The sequence below is a fragment of the Diorhabda sublineata genome, chromosome 8 (assembly GCF_026230105.1).
Source record: "Diorhabda sublineata isolate icDioSubl1.1 chromosome 8, icDioSubl1.1, whole genome shotgun sequence".
NCBI lineage: Eukaryota > Metazoa > Arthropoda > Insecta > Coleoptera > Chrysomelidae > Diorhabda > Diorhabda sublineata.
Window position 1 is genome coordinate 498,367 of NC_079481.1, and position 19,630 is coordinate 517,996.

The 19,630-nt window shown below is 33.7% G+C and overlaps 1 protein-coding gene across 8 annotated transcripts in view; it reads left to right on the forward strand.

Moving 5' to 3' along the window:
• Positions 1–19,630, forward strand: part of LOC130448063 (C-terminal-binding protein) — a 29,664-nt gene that overhangs the window by 3,444 nt on the left and 6,590 nt on the right. For 2 of the 8 annotated variants that reach the window (XM_056785240.1, XM_056785236.1), the window contains exons 2-5: positions 10,888–11,620; positions 15,198–15,507; positions 15,566–15,865; positions 17,486–17,664. In XM_056785240.1, the coding sequence (XP_056641218.1) occupies positions 11,138–11,620; positions 15,198–15,507; positions 15,566–15,865; positions 17,486–17,664 (1,272 nt within the window). In that variant the 5' untranslated portion in view covers positions 10,888–11,137. Of the gene's footprint in view, positions 1–10,887; positions 11,621–15,197; positions 15,508–15,565; positions 15,872–17,485; positions 17,665–17,803; positions 18,065–19,630 lie in introns of those variants that run through there. The other 6 variants (XM_056785238.1, XM_056785235.1, XM_056785242.1 and 3 more) reach the window with 5 other exon arrangements.

Here is a 19,630-nt window from a genome sequence, read left to right on the forward strand (position 1 = left end):
TAAATATTGTCATTTTTTTTTTATCGTAAAAGAAATCTTTAATCAGAATTTTAACTAGTACGAACGTATTGGAAAATCTTGACTACAATCTATACTAACCAACGTAAATTAACTTTCTGTTGGGGTGGTAAATATCCCTTGGACTCCAGGTCATAGTAAGCGTCGCGAAGGATGGTTGTGGATGGCTAAAATGTTAAAACATATATTTCTGTCCTTTTCTAACACATGAAGACCTTTGAAACGATCTTTAAATCTCTGGAATAGTCTTTCTAGAAACTTCCCAAATGATCTGAATGGTTCCAAAATGAATGCAAACGACTATAATCGATTTAGAATGTTCTAGAAATTTCTGGAATGATCTGGAAAATTCCAAAATGTTTGCAAACTACTATAATCGATTTAGATTAACGACTATAATCGATTTAGAATGTTCTAGAATTTTCACAAATGATCTGGAAGGTTCCAAAATGAGTGTAAACGATTATAATCGATTTAGAATATTCTAGAAACTTTTAGATTAGATTTAGAATGTTCTAGAAACTTTTCCAAATGATCTGAAAGGTTCCAAAATAAATGCAAACGAATATAATCGATTTAGAAGGTTCTAGAAACTTTCCCAAATGATCTGGAAAGTTCCAAAATGAGTGCAAACGTATGTAATCGATTTAGAATGTTCTAGAATGATCCGAATGGTTCCAAAATGAGTGCAAACGACTATAATCGATTTAGATAGTTCTAGAAAATTTCCCAAATGATCTGAAAGGTTCCAAAATAAATGCAAACGACTATAATCGATTTAGAATGTTCTAGAAGTTTCTGGGATGATCTGGAAAGTTCCAAAATGTTTGCAAACTACTATAATCGATTTAGAATATTCTAAAAACTTTTAGATTAGATTTAGAATGTTCTAGAAATTTCTGGAATGATCTGGAAAGTTCCAAAATGAGTGCAAACGACTATAATCGATTTAGAATGTTCTAGAATTTTCACAAATGATCTGGAAGGTTCCAAAATTAGTGTAAACGATTATAATCGATTTAGAATATTCTAGAAACTTTTAGATTAGATTTAGAATGTTCTAGAAACTTTTCCAAATGATCTGAAAGGTTCCAAAATAAATGCAAAAGACTATAATCGATTTAGAAGGTTCTAGAAACTTTCCCAAATGATCTGGAAAGTTCCAAAATGAGTGCAAACGTATGTAATCGATTTAGAATGTTCTAGAATGATCCGAATGGTTCCAAAATGAGTGCTAACGAATATAATCGATTTAGAATGCTCTAGAAACTTTCCCAAATGATCTGAAAGGTTCCAAAATGAATGCAAACGACTATAATCGATTTAGAATGTTCTAGAAGTTTCTGGAATGATCTGGAAAGTTCCAAAATGTTTGCAAACTACTATAATCGATTTAGAATATTCTAAAAACTTTTAGATTAGATTTAGAATGTTCTAGAAATTTCTGGAATGATCTGGAAAGTTCCAAAATGAGTGCAAACGACTATAATCGATTTAGAATGTTCTAGAATTTTCACAAATGATCTGGAAGGTTCCAAAATTAGTGTAAACGATTATAATCGATTTAGAATATTCTAGAAACTTTTAGATTAGATTTAGAATGTTCTAGAAACTTTTCCAAATGATCTGAAAGGTTCCAAAATAAATGCAAACGAATATAATCGATTTAGAAGGTTCTAGAAACTTTCCCAAATGATCTGGAAAGTTCCAAAATGAGTGCAAACGTATGTAATCGATTTAGAATGTTCTAGAATGATCCGAATGGTTCCAAAATGAGTGCTAACGAATATAATCGATTTAGAATGTTCTAGAAAATTTCCCAAATGATCTGAAAGGTTCCAAAATAAATGCAAACGACTATAATCGATTTAGAATGTTCTAGAAGTTTCTGGAATGATCTGGAAAGTTCCAAAATGTTTGCAAACTACTATAATCGATTTAGAATATTCTAAAAACTTTTAGATTAGATTTAGAATGTTCTAGAAATTTCTGGAATGATCTGGAAAGTTCCAAAATGAGTGCAAACGACTATAATCGATTTAGAATGTTCTAGAATTTTCACAAATGATCTGGAAGGTTCCAAAATTAGTGTAAACGATTATAATCGATTTAGAATATTCTAGAAACTTTTAGATTAGATTTAGAATGTTCTAGAAACTTTTCCAAATGATCTGAAAGGTTCCAAAATAAATGCAAAAGACTATAATCGATTTAGAAGGTTCTAGAAACTTTCCCAAATGATCTGGAAAGTTCCAAAATGAGTGCAAACGTATGTAATCGATTTAGAATGTTCTAGAATGATCCGAATGGTTCCAAAATGAGTGCTAACGAATATAATCGATTTAGAATGCTCTAGAAACTTTCCCAAATGATCTGAAAGGTTCCAAAATGAATGCAAACGACTATAATCGATTTAGAATGTTCTAGAAGTTTCTGGAATGATCTGGAAAGTTCCAAAATGTTTGCAAACTACTATAATCGATTTAGAATATTCTAAAAACTTTTAGATTAGATTTAGAATGTTCTAGAAATTTCTGGAATGATCTGGAAAGTTCCAAAATGAGTGCAAACGACTATAATCGATTTAGAATGTTCTAGAATTTTCACAAATGATCTGGAAGGTTCCAAAATTAGTGTAAACGATTATAATCGATTTAGAATATTCTAGAAACTTTTAGATTAGATTTAGAATGTTCTAGAAACTTTTCCAAATGATCTGAAAGGTTCCAAAATAAATGCAAACGAATATAATCGATTTAGAAGGTTCTAGAAACTTTCCCAAATGATCTGGAAAGTTCCAAAATGAGTGCAAACGTATGTAATCGATTTAGAATGTTCTAGAATGATCCGAATGGTTCCAAAATGAGTGCTAACGAATATAATCGATTTAGAATGTTCTAGAAAATTTCCCAAATGATCTGAAAGGTTCCAAAATAAATGCAAACGACTATAATCGATTTAGAATGTTCTAGAAGTTTCTGGGATGATCTGGAAAGTTCCAAAATGAGTGCAAACGACTATAATCGATTTAGAATGCTCTAGAAACTTTCCCAAATGATCTGAAAGGTTCCAAAATAAATGCAAACGACTATAATCGATTTAGAATGTTCTAGAAGTTTCTGGAATGATCTGGAAAGTTCCAAAATGTTTGCAAACTACTATAATCGATTTAGAATATTCTAAAAACTTTTAGATTAGATTTAGAATGTTCTAGAAATTTCTGGAATGATCTGGAAAGTTCCAAAATGAGTGCAAACGACTATAATCGATTTAGAATATTCTAGAAACTTTTAGATTAGATTTAGAATGTTCTAGAAATTTCTGGAATTATCTGGAAAGTTCCAAAATGAGTGCAAACGAATATAATCGATTTAGAATGTTCTAGAAACTTTCCCAAATGATCTGAAAGGTTCCAAAATAAATGCAAACGTCTATAATCGATTTAGAATGTTCTAGAAGTTTCTGGAATGATCTGGAAAGTTCCAAAATGTGTGCAAACTACTATAATCGATTTAGAAGGTTCTAGATACTTTCCCAAATGATCTGAAAGGTTCCAAAATGAGCGCAATTTATTATGATCTATAAAGAAGGTTCTAGATTGACCTCTGATCTTTTCCCACCAAGTTTTCTATCTTGAAGAATAGATGATAACCATTGGGGGCTAAATCCAGCCGGTATATATCGATCGGGAAGCCATAACGCAAGTTTCCATAGATAGATTTAATTTTTTTTCTCGAGATTTAAGGATTGCTGGCGATGGAACTGGAACTGCAGGGGGTCCACCGGATCCAGTTAAATTTTGATCTGGTATCTTATCGCGTTCGAAAGTTGACAATTTTTCAAAATACCCGTGTACGATAAAAATCCAATTATAATGGAAAGCAAAAGTTTTATAAGGTTAAGTAAACGTTGTCCCCGGCGACTGCTGCGCTAGTTTCTTTTTACCTCATTCGTAGTCGAAATCTTCATCCGGGTTAAGACGAAAACAACAAATTCGTCGTTCAAATAAAACGTTCTTATCAAGAAATTGCGAAATTTTTGTCATCAAAATAATCTGAATTAAAAAAGACAGCTTAGATATGAAAAATAAATTAGAAAAAGAAAAATCAACAGATATATACCGAAACTGAATAATCTTTGTGGAAACCCTCCGCGTTATTGACCTTCACGAGTTTCTCGGGGAAACGGTGTCGGATGTCGTTGGGTCAGCGGGCGGGAGGTTTTAGGGGCCGAATCATCGAATTTGGCGACAAAAGGGCGATCTCGGACTGCTTAACTTTACAGAAGGGCGGCGACTTCGGAGTACGCACTCCGCTTCTGTTTCTTGATTGTTTCAGCGCGGCGCGCGGCTCCTTCATCTGATTTACGCACGGAATATTTAATTCGATTTGGGGGAATTATATCTACAGGGTGTGGCGTTCAAAATTATAACTAAAATTAATGACCGATACTGTTATATATTAAAAATAAAAAATTACGCACTTGTAAGATTATATTGATGACATTTTTAATGGTGAACGTGTTGTTATACGAGCGCTATTCGAATTGTTTACAGCATTTACGTCGCGAACGTGATTTTCGACATCGAATTAATGAGTCATCAGCCGAAACAATGCAAAAAAAATCCTCCGTCTATCCTTTTAAGAAATAAAAGATATCTTCCCGTTAATTAAAGTATATCCGATAGGATATTAAAAGTTTGTCCCTAAACTCCGTAATTCGCGAGAGAGTTTCGAAGCCAGAAAGAGCGAAAGGCGAACCAAGACGACGACGACGACGTCGTCGTCGGAAAAGTTTTCAAGAATTCCCGCAACTCCTCAGCCTTAGTTACCCGTAAAAGTTTTCGTTCGAGAGAAAGAGAACTAAAGTTGTTACAAAAGTGTAAGTTTATATACTTTATGGTAGAAGTTAGTTCGCGAGAATTGGCGGTCGATTCCGCCCGCTGGTGGTGCTTGGACTCGTTCGACTCACCCGAATTTGAGAAGTTTACTTGTTTCGTGAGAGGGTTCAACTACTTTTTGTTATAATATTTTTTCTTTATTTTATGAAATATTAAATATACTTCTGATGGACCCGGTGGAAAACCGAACAGGCGCTTTAGTTTTAACTTTTTGACGATTCCTACCCGGCCTAAACCCCCCTCCATGTGTGGAGGTCGAAACAACGTTATTTTAAGTCTATTCTGCTTATTAAAAATTGCGAGAAAATGACGTTTGGACTTATTTCGGCCATTACCAAAATACGATAATATTTACGTTAACTTTTCATCAGTTTTTTCCACCTACAATGTCAAATTTACGTAAAATTTTGACAGTTGACGACAAAAATCATGGAAATTGTGGAAAAGTAAATAATTCGTTAAACAGTCCTCGTATAGTTGAAATTTAAACGTCGTTTATTCGGTATCTGCCCTTTCGGATACGGTATTTTACTTTATAGCTACCCTTAATCAATATTTTAGAGTAAACTATCCGACTGGACTGTATTTTACCATATTCTGGTTGAACACATTTCCCAACTTTATCAAAATTAAACTTGGGGGATAATAATAATAATAATAATAATAGTTTGGCCTAGCGTTCGTGTTTGTTGGGCGGTTATAGTCCAAAGTTTGTTTGTAAACAGTGGCGCCCTACGTTATATTAGAGTCGAAATGTTTCGTTTAATTTCATCGTCGATGTTAAATATTTTTACCAGTTTGACAAAAAATAATCGGACGGAGCTAGTTCAGGGCTATATGGTGGGTCTTCAATATCCGTGAAGTGTACAGAGGCCTTGGGAATCGAAGCAGTGTGGACTGGAGTATTATCGTAAAGCAAGTGGACATCACTTCGCCTGATTCCACAAATTTTCTGAATTACCTTATAATTATCGATTTATATATCGAGTAAACCTCGTAAAATTACGTAATATTCACGTAACTATTGATTTACCCTCGTATTTTGAGAAAAAATTCGTACTAAGCTCATTTTCGAATATAATTCTTCCCAATTTCACTTAATTCATTCATATAATTGAATATATATAGTAGATTTTTTGATTTTTTCCAATAAATTTTTAAATATTTAGATAATATCGAAAAAACCTCGTAAATTTGCATAATATTCGAAAAATCGTCGGTTTACCCTCGTATTTCAAGGACAAATTTCGTACAATCCACATTTTCTTGTAGAATTTTTCCTTATATATATTCTCGAATTTTTCCAAATGAATTAAATAAAATAAACTTCGTAAATTGGCATAATATTAACAAAATTATTGATTCGCCCTCGTATTTTAAGGAAAAATCTCTTATTAACCACATTATCGAAAAGAGTTTTCGTCAATTATATCTAATTTTATCACGTTAAACGAATATAACATAATTGACAGTAGTTCAAATGAACCATACTTCATTTCCGTATTAAAATACCGCCGACGTCTCATATAACGGTAGTTCAAATGTACCATATTGTATTTTCGAATTAAAGTTCAGTCGAGGTCTCATATAACGGTAGTTCAAACGCACCATATTGTATTTTCGAATTAAAGTTCAGTCGAGGTCTCATATAACGGTAGTTCAAACGCACCATATTGTATTTTCGAATGAAAGTTCAGTCGAGGTCTCATATAACGGTAGTTCAAATGTACCATATTGTATTTTCGAATTAAAGTCCAGTCGAGGTCTCATATAACGGTAGTTCAAACGCACCATATTGTATTTTCGAATTAAAGTTCAGTCGAGGTCTCATATAACGGTAGTTCAAACGCACCATATTGTATTTTCGAATTAAAGTTCAGTCGAGGTCTCATATAACGGTAGTTCAAACGCACCATATTGTATTTTCGAATTAAAGTCCAGTCGAGGTCTCATATAACGGTAGTTCAAATGTACCATATTGTATTTTCGAATTAAAGTTCAGTCGAGGTCTCATATAACGGTAGTTCAAACGCACCATATTGTATTTTCGAATTAAAGTTCAGTCGAGGTCTCATATAACGGTAGTTCAAACGCACCATATTGTATTTTCGAATTAAAGTTCAGTCGAGGTCTCATATAACGGTAGTTCAAACGCACCATATTGTATTTTCGAATTAAAGTCCAGTCGAGGTCTCATATAACGGTAGTTCAAATGTACCATATTGTATTTTCGAATTAAAGTTCAGTCGAGGTCTCATATAACGGTAGTTCAAACGCACCATATTGTATTTTCGAATTAAAGTTCAGTCGAGGTCTCATATAACGGTAGTTCAAACGCACCATATTGTATTTTCGAATTAAAGTTCAGTCGAGGTCTCATATAACGGTAGTTCAAACGCACCATATTGTATTTTCGAATTAAAGTCCAGTCGAGGTCTCATATAACGGTAGTTCAAATGTACCATATTGTATTTTCGAATTAAAGTTCAGTCGAGGTCTCATATAACGGTAGTTCAAACGCACCATATTGTATTTTCGAATTAAAGTCCAGTCGAGGTCTCATATAACGGTAGTTCAAACGCACCATATTGTATTTTCGAATTAAAGTCCAGTCGAGGTCTCATATAACGGTAGTTCAAACGCACCATATTGTATTTTCGAATTAAAGTCCAGTCGAGGTCTCATATAACGGTAGTTCAAATGTACCATATTGTATTTTCGAATTAAAGTTCAGTCGAGGTCTCATATAACGGTAGTTCAAATGTACCAAACCTTATTTCTGAATTGAAGTATGGTCGACGACTCATATAAAATTGACATTTTGTGGGAATTATCGGTGAAGCCCCGGTATTTATTAATGTCTATAAAATTTGTCACAATTAGAAAGTTACCTCCGCCTCAATTACATTCAAGTTGTATTTGTTTTCACCGTTAAATAACAATTTTATTTTGTTATAAATAAATTGCAGGTAAATCAAACTTAGTTATATTAACAATTTCATATTTATATAAAATGGTCAAGGTCACGTTCAATAAAGCATGCAAATTGTCGTCGTATAACAGAACCGGTTTCAGGACGTACAAAACTACGAAATTTAAAATATTGTGTATTATTTTTTACATCAAAATTATATTTCAAAAATAATATTAACAGAAGGCATTTTTTTTTTATAATTTCACTACAAACTTGGGGGGTGAAAGGGTGCGTTTTAGGTTAAAAGTGTCATATTATATGAAGTAGGTCTAAAATTTTATTTTCCTCGCTCGCAATTTTATACGCACAAACTACTGAAGATCTTACGTACTCAAACGGTTTGGTTCAAAACAATAACCCTTCCAAATATGCCTGTACGTCTACAACTTTATAGTTAAGGAACAGAAAAAAGTTTTTTAACGAAATATATTGTCTAGTTAACTACGATCCCAAACTCGAGACCGTGTACGAGAGTCGGAAAGTTGCTAAACAAAGATAAATGCCATTATAGGGTAGTAACTAAGTTATACCGATAGAGAAGTCGGTTTACATGCACCAGTAATTAGTTTCCTCGGACGTATAACTTTTGGGAAACAGTGGCGTTTAGAAAGACGATATTTAATTTGTGATGCTCTTCCTATTTGATATTTAATTTATTTAAATTTAAATATCCCCTTTTTTTTTATTTATCAGTACCCCGATGTGTCTTCACTATGACATCAGCTTGTTGACTGACTGTAATGTTCTACAATGACCTGGAGTCATCCCCAACGATCTCTGGAATACTCCACAATGATTTGTAATGTTCCAAAATGATCTGAAATATGATTTGGAATGTTCATAAATGAACTGGAATGTTCTACAATGATCTGGAATCATCCCCAATGATCTGGAATACTCCACAATGATTTGTAATGTTCCAAAATGATCTGGAATATGATTTGGAATGTTCATAAATGAACTGGAATGTTCTACAATGATCTGGAATCATCCCCAACGATCTGGAATACTCCACAATTATTTGTAATGTTCGAAAATGATCTGGAATATGATTTGGAATGTTCAGAAATGAACTGGAATGTTCTACAATGATCTGGAATCATCCCCAACGATCTGGAATACTCCACAATGATTTGTAATGTTCCAAAATGATCTGGAATATGATTTGGAATGTTCAGAAATGAACTGGAATGTTCTACAATGATCTGGAATCATCCCCAACGATCTGGAATACTCCACAATGATTTGTAATGTTCCAAAATGATCTGGAATATGATTTGGAATGTTCAGAAATGAACTGGAATGTTCTACAATGATCTGGATTCATCCCCAACGATCTGGAATACTCCACAATGATTTGTAATGTTCCAAAATGATCTGAAATATGATTTGGAATGTTCATAAATGAACTGGAATGTTCTACAATGATCTGGAATCATCCCCAATGATCTGGAATACTCCACAATGATTTGTAATGTTCCAAAATGATCTGGAATATGATTTGGAATGTTCAGAAATGAACTGGAATGTTCTACAATGATCTGGAATCATCCCCAACGATCTGGAATACTCCACAATGATTTGTAATGTTCCAAAATGATCTGGAATATGATTTGGAATGTTCAGAAATGAACTGGAATGTTCTACAATGATCTGGAATCATCCCCAACGATCTGGAATACTCCACAATGATTTGTAATGTTCCAAAATGATCTGGAATATGATTTGGAATGTTCAGAAATGAACTGGAATGTTCTACAATGATCTGGAATCATCCCCAACGATCTGGAATACTCCACAATGATTTGTAATGTTCCAAAATAATCTGGAATATTATTTGGAATGTTCAAAAATGAACTGGAATGTTCTACAATGATCTGGAATCATCCCCAACGATCTGGAATACTCCACAATGATTTGTAATGTTCCAAAATGATCTGGAATATGATTTGGAATGTTCAGAAATGAACTGGAATGTTCTACAATGACCTGGAGTCATCCCCAACGATCTGGAATACTCCACAATGATTTGTAATGTTCCAAAATGATCTGGAATATGATTTGGAATGTTCAGAAATGAACTGGAATGTTCTACAATGATCTGGAATCATCCCCAACGATCTGGAATACTCCACAATGATTTGTAATGTTCCAAAATGATCTGGAATATGATTTGGAATGTTCAGAAATGAACTGGAATGTTCTACAATGATCTGGAATCATCCCCAACGATCTGGAATACTCCACAATTATTTGTAATGTTCGAAAATGATCTGGATATGATTTGGAATGTTCAGAAATGAACTGGAATGTTCTACAATGATCTGGAATCATCCCCAACGATCTGGAATACTCCACAATTATTTGTAATGTTCGAAAATGATCTGGATATGATTTGGAATGTTCAGAAATGAAATGGAATGTTCTACAATGATCTGGATTCATCCCCAACGATCTGGAATACTCCACAATGATTTGTAATGTTCCAAAATAATCTGGAATATTATTTGGAATGTTCAAAAATGAACTGGAATGTTCTACAATGATCTGGAATCATCCCCAATGATCTGGAATACTCCACAATGATTTGTAATGTTCTAAAATTAACTGAATGTTCCAAAATGATCTGGAATATGATTTGGAATGTTCAGAAATGAACTGGAATGTTCTACAATGACCTGGAGTCATCCCCAATGATTTGAAATCTTCCACAATAATATGGAAGCCTTCCGAGTGATCTGGATTTTATCACAATTATCTGGAATCATCCCCAGTGATTTGGAATCTTCCATAATACAAATTTCTTTGCGTTGGAAAGTAATCACTTCGACAACCTTACCAACTACCGTTACGGCTCCATACAAGTTTCGACGAGATGTAGGTATTTAAGCGGCGAAACTATTATACGAGGGTGGTATTAATTAAGAAACTAAAAAGTGAAAAATGAATATAGTTTAAAATTAGAAAGATAATTGATATTTTGTTATTGTTCCAGACTCTTCGCGTGCGACAATGAAGCGCACCTTGAACCGCGAAAGGTAACCTGAGGGTCGTCGTCGCGGAAGAAGTGGTCGAAAAAGAATAAGAACCGAATCGAAATAATAAGGGGACCGTCGATCGGTAAAGAGCGATTGCGCGCGCTTTTTTTTTTGTGCGTGCGTGCGTGCGTGTTTGTGTGTGCGAGTTGGTGATAGTGCGCGCGCGATAGTGCCTATTTTAATTGTATGTGTGGCTAGTTGCATCCAATGGACAAAAGAAAAATGATGCCCAAAAGGCCTAGGTTTGAGCCACGCGGTCCCATCTCCAACGGACCCATGCAGACCCGACCTCTTGTAGCCTTATTGGACGGTCGCGATTGTTCTATAGAAATGCCAATATTGAAAGACGTCGCCACGGTGGCGTTTTGCGATGCGCAGAGCACCAGCGAAATACACGAAAAAGTGCTTAACGAAGCGGTGGGCGCCCTCATGTGGCATACCATCATTTTGACTAAGGAGGACTTGGAAAAATTCAAAACTTTACGTATTATAGTGCGCATAGGTAGCGGTGTAGATAATATTGACGTAAAGGCCGCAGGTGAACTTGGTATAGCTGTGTGCAATGTGCCCGGATATGGTGTAGAGGAAGTCGCCGATACTACCATGTGTCTCATATTGAACCTGTACAGGCGAACTTATTGGTTGGCGAACATGGTTAGAGAAGGAAAAAAATTCACAGGACCCGAACAGGTAAAGATTCATTTTATTTCATTTTGTTTTTATCGGCAAATGGTCCGAACCATCGAGGCAATCGTTGCTTCGTCGTCCATCTTATCTACTTTTTTTTTTTTTTTTTTTTTTTTTTTTTTCATATAAAACCCCTTACCGTGCATATGAAAACAAGTTTATAAATTTCCCCTTCCGTTCAGTCGCTATTCGAATCACAAAATTAACCTACCATCCATCAAAATCACCAGATTTAGCACCCAGTGAAATTATTACCAGCTTATGACATTCGGGATCACTTTTTTTTTCAATGAAAAAAATAGAAGACACGCTCGAAGCATCCTCGGACATTTATTTATTAAAGAAATTAGATTTTACACTATCAACATGTACGAGGGTTGTATAAAAATAATTAATACCCAGTTTATGACATTCAGAAACACTTTTATCAAAAAAATAAAAAGGAAGAAATGCTCAAAGCTTTTTTATTTTCCTCCTGAATCATCGTCGTGCATTTATTTTTGTAAAAAAATTGTATTTTACAGTATCAACATGTACGAGGGTTGTATAAAAATAAGTATTATCAGCTTATATGACATTCAGGATCACTTTTTTCAAAAAAAAAAGTAGAAGGCATGCTCGAAACTAATTTATTTTTCTCTTGAATCATCCTCGGACATTTATTTATTAAAGAAATTAGATTTTACACTATCAACATGTACGAGGGTTGTATAAAAATAATTAATACCCAGTTTATGACATTCAGAAACACTTTTATCAAAAAAATAAAAAGGAAGAAATGCTCAAGCTTTTTTATTTTCCTCCTGAATCATCGTCGTGCATTTATTTTTGTAAAAAAATTGTATTTTACAGTATCAACATGTACGAGGGTTGTATAAAAATAAGTATTATCAGCTTATATGACATTCAGGATCACTTTTTTCAAAAAAAAAGTAGAAGGCATGCTCGAAACTAATTTATTTTTCTCTTGAATCATCCTCGAACATTTATTTATTAAAGAAATTAGATTTTACACTATCAACATGTACGAGGGTTGTATAAAAATAATTATTATCAGCTTATATGACATTCAAGATCACTTTTTTCAAAAAAAAGTAGTAGGCATGCTCGAAACTAATTTATTTTTCTCTTGAATCATCCTCGGTCATTTATTTATTAAAGAAATTAGATTTTACACTATCAACATGTACGAGGGTTGTATAAAAATAATTATTATCAGCTTATATGACATTCAGGATCACTTTTTTCAAAAAAAAAGTAGAAGGCATGCTCGAAACTAATTTATTTTTCTCTTGAATCATCCTCGGACATTTATTTATTAAAGAAATTAGATTTTACACTATCAACATGTACGAGGGTTGTATAAAAATAATTAATGACATTCAGAAACACTTTTTTCAAAAAAATAAAAAGGGAGAAATGCTCAAAGCTTTATTATTTTCCTCCTGAATCATCGTCGTGCATTTATTTTCGAAAAAAAATTGTATTTTACAGTATCGACAAGTACAGGGGTTGTATAAAAATAATGAATACAATTTTTTTAAAACAATTTCCATTTAAAAGTTTTGATTACTATTCTGACCCGACAACATTACTCTCATATTTAATTTGATCCGATATATTTTTTTGGCGAAGTAAAGATTTTCCATGAACTTGACCGAGTTATAACTATTTCACTATTACTCACCACCAGACAATAAATCTGGATCAGTTTTAAGCTCTTCCTTGAAAGTATGACATGTTTAATTGACTTATGACCTTCGACAGAAAATCTTGATCGGTTTAAGCTCTTTTTTGAAAGTAAGACTGACTTACAACCTTTCACAGAAATCTGGATTTGATGTTTGACTGACTTATGACTTTTCATTTGAAAATCTGGATCAATTTTTAGCTCCTCATTTAAAGTACGATTAACTTATGACCTTTCACAGAAATCTGGATTAGTTTTTAGTTCTTCCTTGAAAGTACGGATGACTTATGACCTTTAGCAGAAATATTTGATGAGTTTTTAGTTCTTCCTTGAAAGTACGGATGACTTATGACCTTTCGCAGAAATATTTGTTGAGTTTTGAGCTCTCCATTTAAAGTATGACTGACTTATGACCTTTCACAGAAATATTTGATGAGTTTTTAGTTCTTCCTTGAAAGTACGGATGACTTATGACCTTTCGCAGAAATATTTGTTGAGTTTTGAGCTCTCCATTTAAAGTATGACTGACTTATGACCTTTCACAGAAATATTTGATGAGTTTTTAGTTCTTCCTTGAAAGTACGGATGACTTATGACCTTTAGCAGAAATATTTGATGAGTTTTTAGTTCTTCCTTGAAAGTACGGATGACTTATGACCTTTCGCAGAAATATTTGTTGAGTTTTGAGCTCTCCATTTAAAGTATGACTGACTTATGACCTTTCGCAGAAATATTTGATGAGTTTTTAGTTCTTCCTTGAAAGTACGGATGACTTATGACCTTTAGCAGAAATATTTGTTGAGTTTTAAGCTCTCCATTTAAAGTATGACTGACTTATGACCTTTCGCAGAAATATTTGATGAGTTTTTAGTTCTTCCTTGAAAGTACGGATGACTTATGACCTTTAGCAGAAATATTTGATGAGTTTTTAGTTCTTCCTTGAAAGTACGGATGACTTATGACCTTTCGCAGAAATATTTGTTGAGTTTTGAGCTCTCCATTTAAAGTATGACTGACTTATGACCTTTCGCAGAAATATTTGATGAGTTTTTAGTTCTTCCTTGAAAGTACGGATGACTTATGACCTTTAGCAGAAATATTTGATGAGTTTTTAGTTCTTCCTTGAAAGTACGGATGACTTATGACCTTTCGCAGAAATATTTGATGAGTTTTTAGTTCTTCCTTGAAAGTACGGATGACTTATGACCTTTCGCAGAAATATTTGTTGAGTTTTGAGCTCTCCATTTAAAGTATGACTGACTTATGACCTTTCGCAGAAATATTTGATGAGTTTTTAGTTCTTCCTTGAAAGTACGGATGACTTATGACCTTTAGCAGAAATATTTGATGAGTTTTTAGTTCTTCCTTGAAAGTACGGATGACTTATGACCTTTCGCAGAAATATTTGTTGAGTTTTGAGCTCTCCATTTAAAGTATGACTGACTTATGACCTTTCGCAGAAATATTTGATGAGTTTTTAGTTCTTCCTTGAAAGTACGGATGACTTATGACCTTTCGCAGAAATATTTGTTGAGTTTTGAGCTCTCCATTTAAAGTATGACTGACTTATGACCTTTCGCAGAAATATTTGATGAGTTTTTAGTTCTTCCTTGAAAGTACGGATGACTTATGACCTTTCGCAGAAAATATGGATAAAAATTTAAGTTCCTCTTTTGAAGTACATGTTTCAACTAATTTATGATCTTTTTTGGAAAATCTGGATCAGTTTTAAGCTCTTATTTTAAATTACGATAAGCTCGGCTTACGACCTTTAATGACCTTTCACAGAAAGTCGATGTATCGCCATTTGTAAATCACAAGCTTTTTTTTTTTAATATTAAAAAAGTTTAAGTAGAATTATTAATTTCGATTTATGTTGAAATTTGTAAGGTTCGAGAAGCTGCCACCGGATGTGCTCGGATACGAGGCGATACGCTCGGTATCGTAGGATTAGGAAGAATCGGATCGGCAGTGGCATTAAGGGCGAAAGTATTCGGTTTCAACGTTATATTTTACGATCCCTATTTGCCGGACGGTATCGAGAAAAGTCTCGGTTTGACGCGAGTTTATACTCTACAAGATCTTCTTTTCCAATCCGATTGTGTGTCGCTCCATTGTACGCTCAACGAACACAACCATCACCTCATCAATGAATTCACCATCAAACAGATGAGGCCAGGGGCGTTTTTAGTAAACACGGGTGAGATTTTTAAATTTTCCCGCCATAAAATTTCGGTTATTATAATTGTTTGTTTCAGCTCGAGGCGGTCTAGTCGACGACGACGCCCTGGCGCAAGCCCTTAAACAAGGTAGAATCAGAGCCGCCGCTCTGGACGTACACGAAAACGAACCGTACAACGTATATACGGGGCCTTTGAAAGAATGTCCGAATTTATTATGTACCCCGCACGCGGCGTTCTACAGCGACGCATCGGCTACCGAATTGAGAGAAATGGCAGCATCCGAAATACGAAGGGCGATCATGGGTAGGATACCCGAATGCCTCAGGAATTGCGTTAACAAGGAATATTTCATGGGACCCGGAGCATATCCTGAAGGTACAGGTAAATCAATTTTCGACTAACAATATTTCTCTATTTTATCGAAATATATAAGTGTATCACATCTGAAGGTCATTTTTTCGAAAAATTTATCATTGATCTGACACACAGATTGAGCTGTTTTTGTTATTTTCAAAACAATTCCCGTGTCGCTGGTTAAATTGGACCAATTTACACTTCCTCGTCCAACCTATAGTCCATATCCGGTCCCCAGTGGTCGCCGGTAACAAATTTAGATCGAATGAAGGAGCAATCGGTTGAATTGAAGACTATTTTGAAGCAAAAGACAAATCCTTCAACAAACAAAGGCATCGTGAAGTTAAAGAAGGGTTGGAACAATTGGATTGCTCTTGGAGGAGATTGAATTGATGAATATAATCGATTCTCGGTTGTAAAAAATTTTATATCAATTTTATTGATAGTTTATGTCCTTTTTTGTCTCTTTTATAATATTTTTTCACGTTGTAAATTGGTGAGTGAATAGATTCCCCTCCTTCGAATCTGGTTTAATATTTTTTGCTTATTTACCTCCATTATTCCATTATTTTATTTCATCTTTTCACTTCTTCCAGTTTTCGGTTTCTACTCTCCATATTTGTCTTTATTTCATTCAATCTTTCGCTTCATATTTTGTTCCTTCCAGTCTTTGTTTTTTCTTTCCTTCTTCTTTGTCCCTATAACTTCCAGAATTTTATTTCTTATTCCATTTCGTACATTATTTTATTTCATTTTTCATTTTTTCCAATTTTCGGTTTCATCTTTCCACATTTTCCTTTATTTCAACTAGTCTTTGTTTCTGCTTTCCATGTTTGCCTTTCCATTTTCAAATTTTATTATTTTTTCTTTATTTATATTTTAAATATAATTTTTTCGGAAAAGAATCTTCACAATAGATACACACAATTGAATTTTCAATTACAGGATAATTAATTTTCAAAAATAAGTCGAAATTTGTTAAATCCAAATCCACATTTCGCATTTTTTGGAATCGGGATATTGAAAATTCGATAAAAAACGCGTTTCCTGTAATTGAAATTGCAATTTTTACATCACAGGTTTTGCTTCGCAAAAAAATTTTGGCAACTGGGCCTTTTTTAAATCCCCCTTTATTTTTTACAATTATTTTTCTATTAAAGCCTGTAATGTAAGATAATACTAACAATACTAGGTGGTGGATATTTCGAATTATTTCCATTTCCACATTATTGTCGTTGTTCGAAGAAGTTTTTAAACAAAACCATTCGAGCTCGACGTAGATCTGGAATAAAATGAATGAAATAAAGCATCGGAGTCATTGAAAACACCCTTCTGTTAGTCAAATACGTTCTAAAAGCCACATAAATTCCAAATACACCCCTTTTTATTCACCTGTCACCGTCTACTATGTCACTAAATTGTTGATCGACTTACGGCTGCTTTATATATTAAAATCGCTTTCTGGAACTTTCGGATTCTCGAAATTTCCAGATTCCAAAATAAAGAACAATTGAAAAAGAGGAAACGAAACGAGCACATGGCATAGTTTGGTTTCTATGATCACATATAAGTACAGGGCCGGCTATACAATTCAATAGGACTTTTTTGTTATTTTAATTGGTTGTTTTCAATTTTGTTTAGTTTCTCCGGCTGGTGTCAACGGTGGTTACTACCAAGGCGCGACTCTACCAGTTCAACAAGCGCATTCGACAACGCCCCACGAAGCACCTCATACCGTAGCACCGAGTGCAGCAGCGCCGCCCGCGCCGCAACAACCGGCGCCGCCAGTGGGACCAGTTCCTGTACCGCCCCATGCGATTGTGAGTAAAAATGATTACGATTAACGTTTCTTTTTTTGTTTTTTTGTTTTTTTCGAATTCCGAACAGGATTAAATATCGTATTTTTGGTTTTAGACGTCAAAAATAAAACTGAAATGAATTTTTTTTTCTTTTGTATAGAATTGATGGTAATTTAATCGAAACCTGTTTACAGAACGCAGATATTTCCTCATATCTCCAAGTAAATCTGGAAACGGATTATATAAAAACATTGTACATACAAGATCCGTCAGAATTACCTCGTGAATGAGAAAAAACGAGCGAAAAATATATTTTTTTTTGACAAATTTATTGTAAAAATAAATCTATATATATATATGTGTATATTGTATTTAAAAAAAAAAATATTTGGAAGTATTAAAATTATGGTTTCTAATGGAATTTTTTTCTCTAATCATTTTCCATTTTCTTGTACTTGCTTTCGGTACAAATCGCTCGAAATTTGGATTTTTCTTTCGGCAACTCATGGTTATTTCATTAGTACAGAAAACTGGATAGTTTTCCATCCAGAAAATCGACGAATACCATATTTCGTCTCAATTTAATCCAATGTACTTATTCAATAGACGATAAGGAAATCAGATCCAAATCTATATGAGCCATTAAATATACCAGATTTACTCTCAATTGACTAATATAAAAGACTGAGTTTGATCAAAATAGAAAGAAAACTGTATTTATTCCAACGGAACCAGCCGTTAAATAGTCCAGATTCATATCTGATTAAACTATCAAAAAAAAAAAAAAATGATACTAGTCAAAAACCAATTGAAGCAATATCGACCAATTTATGTAGAGATTAATGGATTTTGGACGGTTACAGAGTTTATCCGCCACTAAGTAGTCCTGATTTAGCTTCTATTGACTCATCGAGGATTATAAAGGGTTTCATTCAATTCAAAATTGGTCCAGTGATCCTTGTTAATCATACGAAATTTAATTGATTCAAATATCAAAACAAGTACCACCAATTTATAAACGGATAATGAATATTTGAACAGTTACAAAGTAATTGGAAGTTAATTCGCCACTAAACAGTCCTAATTGTACTTCTTTTCATTCATCGGAGCTTATAAAGGGTTTCAATACTCTGTAGAAGCTTGTTCCGGCTAAGCCATTCCTTCCGGATCCTTCTGTGCACCAGGTGACTCCATTATTCAGTACCGATGGATTGGAGTCACTTGATCCACTGTTTATTCGGAAACTAACCATGATGCAGTTTGAGAAAAGCTGTAAAATCTCAATTGCAACCTGTCATCCATATCGAAACTACACCAAAAACAGTTGGATCAATTAATACATGCAGAAGTTACAAAAAATTTCAATCAACATTAAAAAGGACTCTAATTTATAGAAAATTGATGTCGATATATATTTATAAGGAAAACATCCTCCATCTATTAGCATTTGGAAGATATCGTCTACTATATACCCCGGATTTGGCTCCCAGTACCTTTAATTAGTAATAACGATATAAAATGAGTCGAATTGAAGGAAGAAATATTTAAATCGATGACATGCCCTCTTTTATAAAGGGTTTATTTGCAGATTTAAATCTATTCCAAAATGGATTAACAACTGGAATATTTATATAAGTAAAAAATACAAAAAAAAAGTTAGTAGACAATTTAAGGTGTTAAATACTTGAAATAAATTAAAAAAACAGTTTTAAAACTAGTATTGAATTAAAAGAGAGAAAAAAAAACAGTTTTTGCTCATTTAATTCGATAAGGCAAAAAAATTCATGATGAATTTTATCGCCACGTTGCCAGCTCATCCTACCGATATTATAATCCAAGAATTTTATTCCCCGATTTAGTTTTGAATAGAAATAAGCGAAAAGACAAAAAACTTTGAGATGAATAAAAGGTGGGGGTTTATAAATACGAGGTATATCTTAAAAGTATCGAATTTTACCTTTATTGATTGACATCCTTTAAAGTAGGC